The sequence below is a fragment of the Mesitornis unicolor genome, unplaced genomic scaffold, assembly GCF_000695765.1.
Source record: "Mesitornis unicolor isolate BGI_N332 unplaced genomic scaffold, ASM69576v1 scaffold9979, whole genome shotgun sequence".
NCBI classification, from domain to species: Eukaryota; Metazoa; Chordata; class Aves; order Mesitornithiformes; family Mesitornithidae; genus Mesitornis; species Mesitornis unicolor.
Genome location: NW_010209242.1, coordinates 21369 through 27702, shown reverse-complemented (window position 1 = coordinate 27702; position 6334 = coordinate 21369). Strand labels below are relative to the sequence as shown.

General features: G+C 37.7%; 1 protein-coding gene across 6 annotated transcripts in view; it reads left to right on the top strand.

The window, feature by feature from the left end:
• LOC104547221 (core histone macro-H2A.1) overlaps positions 1–6334 on the top strand; it is a 38154-nt gene that overhangs the window by 19629 nt on the left and 12191 nt on the right. For 4 of the 6 annotated variants that reach the window (XM_010192822.1, XM_010192825.1, XM_010192823.1 and 1 more), the window contains one exon: positions 4935–5034. The exons of the other annotated variants lie outside the window; for them this stretch is intronic. In XM_010192822.1, the coding sequence (XP_010191124.1) occupies positions 4935–5034 (100 nt within the window). The remainder of the gene's footprint in view (positions 1–4934; positions 5035–6334) is intronic. 6 annotated transcript variants of the gene reach the window in all.

Sequence of the window (6334 nt, the reverse complement as noted above, 5' to 3'; positions counted from 1 at the left end):
CTACACGAGAGGGGCCAGCTGTTAGCCTTTATTTGTAATACACATAATTAAAAGGGAAATGAAAATTTTTCTCCTGTGAGGGAGCAGTCCAAATGAAATGGATTATTTTCTGAAGGGTAAAGAGTGCATGGGTAGTTGAGATGTGTCTAGCACAAATTATATTTTGCTTTTGATCCTCTGTGAGAAGGATCCTCCTCTTTAGAGGCAGTAAATGTGTAAAAGAAAATCAGGCCACATGTAACAAGTATAAGAATTTTCTGCGTCCCATTATGTATGATTAAAAATGAAATTCTTACCTTGTTTGAGCTGATAAGACATTAATGTCTTTGTTCCGATTTACCCCCAAAATAGCACATTTAGACAAACCTAAATTATTTTAAGCATTCATGTTAAGACTGAAAATATCAAAAGTTTAAAATGAAAAAAACCCTTTTGCACCATAGCGATAAAAGAGATTTCATTTAGCATAAAAACAACAACAAAAATATTACGCTCCTTGTTCCTAGAAACATCTTCAGACCACTCCCCATAAATTAGTTTTAAAGCATGCATTTTCAAAATTACCAAAATATATTGATTTTCTTGTGATAAAAAAGGCAAAGATAAAACTTTCAGCCATGGAACTGGGGGGAGTTGAATGTGTCCTCTCTCCTTACCTTGAGGTGTATTTTGCACGGGCCAGGAGGCTCCTGGGTGTGACAGGATGTCTGCACTACATGCAGGTTTAGCAAACTGTGGTCTCGCTGATGGTTGTGGTTGTTAATTACTTAACTGACACAGGGAAGTCACAAATAATTGCTCTTGATTTTGGAAATCCACAAATCAAATGTAACAATTACCTGTAAAAACTCTGGTGACTTTGAGTCAGTTAAACGCTTCTGCTTAGCCATTTCTACATGCAATTGCTGTTTAAAAAGATCATATTGCTTTTTAAAATATTTATCTGAGTTTGAGTCTGATGATTAACAGAAAGAAATCTGTTTTGTTAGAGTTGTCTTAAATTAGTGCCATGTGGTATTCACAGACGTAATAAACTAAGAACCTTCTTCAAGAGCTGTTCTGGACAGTAGTGTTGCAGGTTGATTACTTGGACTTGTGCACGCTGATATTTTTTCAAAGCCTGTGAGGGCAAAAGGTGTTTGCCTGTTTGGAAGAGGACCTTTCTTCTAATCAGCATTGCCTTACCTTAAGCAGCATTTTGAGGGAAGGGTGGATAGGGAGGACAGGGTGTTTAGGTGGTTCAGCTGCGGGCCTGGAAACCATGACTCCTGGCTTCTGGTTTTGGCCGGTTCAGACAAACCGTAAATCACCTTTCTCTGTTGCCGACCCCATCTCTGAAATGGAGATGCAGTTATGCTCTTCACATGGATGGTAGGAAAGCTGAGTATGTTAAAACATTTTGAGCTTTTCCATTCAAAATGCAAAAATACTCATATTAATCACAGTTATTTGATTTTTCTTGAGTTCATACGATGTACTTTCATGTTCCTTGTGTTCATAATAAACTACAGTGCAAGCACAGAAACCTGGAACTGAAAAACTCAAGCAAACAATCAGTATCTTCTGAACCTTCTGTGATATCCTTGAGCACCTTTACAGCATGTCTCTTTGGTCTGCAAAACCACCATCTCCTAGATCAGGAAATAGTCTCCTAGATGCAGAGAAGGAAATAATCCTGTTCTTAGTATCACATCATCTCTAAGCGTTTAATGGGAAAAATCTTTTTCTTGGCTTCGTGTTTGCAGAAGGGAAAGGGAAGGGTTTTATTTGCAAGAGCAGCTCTTCGTTCTTCTAATATCCCCAGAGCTGATTGCTGAAAACACAAAGAAGAACGTTGCAAACCTGGGTCTTGCCTCGGTTTTTAAAAGTACTGTTATTGCATTAGGTCTTCAGGTAACTCCTGGCATTCAACTAGAAATTCTTAGGGGTCAAGAAATGGCAAAGAACCCTTCAGTTATACCTGTAGAAGTCTATTAGTGCTACACTAATTAAGCTAGTTAATATGTAAATGATTTCACATCCTACAAGGGACATGATGGAAGCGTGGTGTTCTGCACATTAACCAGATTGTTTTTCCTGAGACAATTAATGGAGTAAAGGCAGAGTTGTAAGATCTCAGGCCTAAGCGTTAGGGTTTGGACTTTCCGAGAGACCTCAGCTTGTTGTCTGCATCAGGCACCTGCAGTGTTCTGTAGAAAACTCACACCAGAAAAAGTTCCAAGACTATAAAGGTAATTTTGTCTGAAATAAGAAATGGAAGGCTTGGCTCAGAAAATACTCACAGATGTGCTAAGTGCCATCTGCATTTCATCTGACTAACGTATGAGTTAAATGTTACCTAAAGTTACGTCCATTTTTTGTTGCACATGTATATGCAAGTTGTGCCTATTTTTTTTTTTTAAGTGACCCTTTTGGGGGATCACTTCTGTCAAATACTTGCTTGGGTAGTAAAATTGAGCAGTTACTCATTAGAGGATTTCATTCTATGGGAAAAGGTTTTTTTATTATTATTACTATTATTATTATTATTATTATTGCTCTTGGCAATCAGATAGCTAACAGTGTAGCAAATGCAACATTTAGCAAAATAATGCTTAACTGCCAACCCATGCTTTCAGTGCTGGGCAGCTTTTTAAGCATTTTGTTGCTGCTGTTAAATTGAAACTTTTATTACCAGCTGGTTGCTCTGTAAATCCCATACATGAGTAGGTGCAGAGAGAGAGTAAAGGTCTGAAACCAAAATGGTCTGCAGGCAATAGATCCGGGGCAAAAACTTGTAGAGCTCGGAATTAGGGGTCGAAATGTGTCACCTATAAAATGAGCAAATACGCTTAGGAAAACACTGAAGTCTCCACAGAACAGTCTTTTGGTGTGCGCATGTGTTTTGTTGTTGTTTTTTTATTTCAAAATTCATGAAGTTTCTTTAACATTTTGGTTTTATTTGATTTGACTTTTTTTTTTAAACAGCAGTTGCTTGTAGTCAAACTCAAGACTCAAACTCAAGTATGAATAACTCGCCACGTGTGAAGTATTAAAGGATTCTAAGCTATTTGGAAAGCACGCTTTCTTGGATTTTATTACAAATTCCCAAACAGACCTGAACTTAAAGCAGGACTGAATTACACTCATTTTAGCCAAAATCACCCTATTTTGAGGGAACATAGTTTACTCAAGCAACATATGCAAATTATATTAAATTGCAGGCTTTTAAAAAGAGAAAGAAGGTCAATTCATGTAATCACATGAATGAAATGGAAATAATTTTTTCATAAAACTTAAATATATGGATGTTGGCCTCCTTAAATGACCCATTCACTTGTATTGGTTGCATGACTTGGCTCGTGTTCCCTGTTAATAAACTCACATACACAAGGAGAAGATTTGAAGAGTTAAGTTTACGGAACGTGGATTACAAACCAAGAGACAAAATTCAGTTATTGATGAGATTAATTGCTGTGCCTGAATGTTTATGTTATGCTTCATAGGTTAAACCCAGCAGGGTCTGGATTTGAAGGAGAGCCTGGTTTAACTGCAGCTGGCTTCAGCACTTACAGAAATGAATGAGAACTTTCTCTTTCATACGTGCTTTCCGTATTGCCTAATCAGCTACTGAAATGATCCTTTTAAATGTATGTTGCAGGTATAAGCATAATTTATGATGTAGATAACGTATTTCCCCATGTGAAAGAGTTTGGAAAATTATTTGCATTTTAAAGTGGTTTAAGTTTAGACAGTAGTAAACTCAGTGCATGTGAAACCAGACTTCCCAGCGCTGGATACCAAGCAGTATTCCAGACCCCTGGCTATGAGCACCCTCACGTCCCTCTCAGCGTACTGCACTTCTGACTTTTCCCATGTTTGGCATTCACATCAGATTGCCTCAGAGTTGTTCTTGTGGTGTGGGTCACATCCTTTGATGAGACACCCAGGCTGTCAGCAGTAAGCAAACTGTACTATCCCTTTACACCTCTAAACACTTCCAAAAACCGTCCTCACTGATATGACATGGCAGGATGTTAGCCAACGTTGTTACCATCGCTGGTCTTTTCATTGACTTCTTATTTTATATACTAGTTTGTAAGTTTTGCTCAAAATGTGTTGCTAGAAGTTGAAATCTGCACTTCCTCATATTTCATTAATTCTTTTTATTTTGAGAACACGTAGTGCAGATGTGAGGTTAATCTTTAGGTATCTGTGCTAACTTCCTTACCTTGCTGGACACCCATCAGAAATCCTTCTGATTTTGTAATGATTTAGACAGCAGTTGAGAAGCAGGCTTTAAATACATGGGTGTTAATGAGGAGTTAATGGGCTGTAATGGGTGGAGTTAAAATCTCTATTTTCATAAATGACAAAAGGAAGTAAAGCAAATAACATAAAAACGGACGCAGTAAGCACATGAAAGCACCTGCAGTGCAGGTTGTGGTGACCACTAATGGGGAAAGAAAAAGAAAACTGTCCCCTTGTTAGGATGGAGGAGTCGCTGGAGAGAAGTGTGTGCTTTCTCAGAGATGTGCTCGTGTTTGCTGGCTTGAAGAAGGAGGAGCAGCATCTTTTAGCCATTCTCAGTGCTGAACAGTCAGAGCACGTTCCTGTAATTGATGCTTAAGAAATGATTAGGGTGTCCTTCCTCTGCACGTTGAGGAAAAACAAATGCCCTCTTATAATGCCAAAGTAAGAATCCCAAACAGTGGCCAGTGTAAGGCCAAAATAGAGGTTGTTAGTTGGTACATTCACATCCTCCCAGTGTGAACAATGTTTGAGTCTTGTGTTTGAATTTTTTTATAATAACCTCCTTTATGACCTGCCTTTTATTTTGCATATTTGTTTGCAGTGATGCTCTCTCCATCTGTGTTGCAAAGCTCACTTTTCTGCAGCTTCTCTGTGATTTCCCAGCTGTCCTGTTATTTCCCACCTCATGCTTTTCTTTTCAGCTGAACCTTATTCACAGTGAAATCAGTAATTTAGCCGGCTTCGAGGTGGAGGCCATTATCAATCCTACCAATGCTGACATTGACCTTAAAGATGACCTAGGTAAATGGGGCATGGGTTGACACAACTAACGGTCACATGGAAGTTATGGAACCCAGAATTTACTCTCTAGGACTTCAGACATTTAATAAGAGCAGAAATTAAAATCTTCCCGGTTCTGTTTTGTTGAAGAACTGTATTCAAAAGACTGTTTACCAAATCTGAATACTTGCAGCTATTGCTAGTCTTCAAGTTGATTTCAGTTAAAACAAATCACTTAAATTCTTTTCCATAATGATCATATGTGACTGTTAGCTATTTTGGGGGGTTTCTTATTTGGATTCTTTGAGGACTAAAATACTTTTTTGTCAGGTTGTTTTCAAAATAAGCAGTTTCTCCATTCTAACTGCAGTCTTGGAGCGGTTTCCTGATACTCAGAGTAGGCATAACATTTTGAAAGAGGAATGATTAAATAATTAACTGTTCCCCAATCTTTCCTGCCTTGATTTCATGTTCGATTCAGTCAAATAATGTTTCCATCATGCTTCAGTTACTCCCTATCACTTTCACATTCAGCTGAAAACAAATAGTGATACTATGCCAACAATGAGCTTGTAGATACTATCAGAGATGATGTATCGTTTGTAAAACTTCTGTCTTGTTCCAGATTGAAAAAACAAACACATCCTTCTTCAACAAAAGTCTGTTCTTCAGCAAACGAAAAATTAACTTTCATGCATTACGTGCTGTCTTTCCTTCTTATTTGATTATACCTGCTGCTGTCTTTTTTTAAAACTTCCTTGACGGAATACAACCCATAATTCTTCTACTGATGCATTTCCTATGGGAATGCACATATATAATTTCACAAGAAAACGATTTTAAAAGGCTAATTTTTAGATCAGCTTTTCTCAGAAATATGTCTAATTTACATGTGTCTGAGCCTTCCCAACACATAATCAGAAAATATGCCTTACCTTTAAAATACAAGATCGATCATTTCTATTTTTAAAGCAAATTCAGAACAACCCTGTCTGCGAATACGTGGTTTCCTCCCTGTGAAGGAGACTGTTGTTTTTAGAAACAAAATGGTGAATCGCTATACATAGGAAGATTAGCGCCTGTCAGCTTATTCGTGCTGGCAAAATGGAGAAACTAGTTATTTTGTTTGGCTTGATGATCCTGAATTTCTTTTTTAAAACAGATTCCATATTTTACTGTCATGCTCTGTGGGGAACTGGTTGCTCTAGGTTTCTGCAAAGTGAAATGGGGTATTAGCTGATTTTAAAACTTTGGAAATTATCTCGTGTGATTGCTCTGCCTTGTCATTTAACATTTATTTGATCGTGTCACACTCAGTATT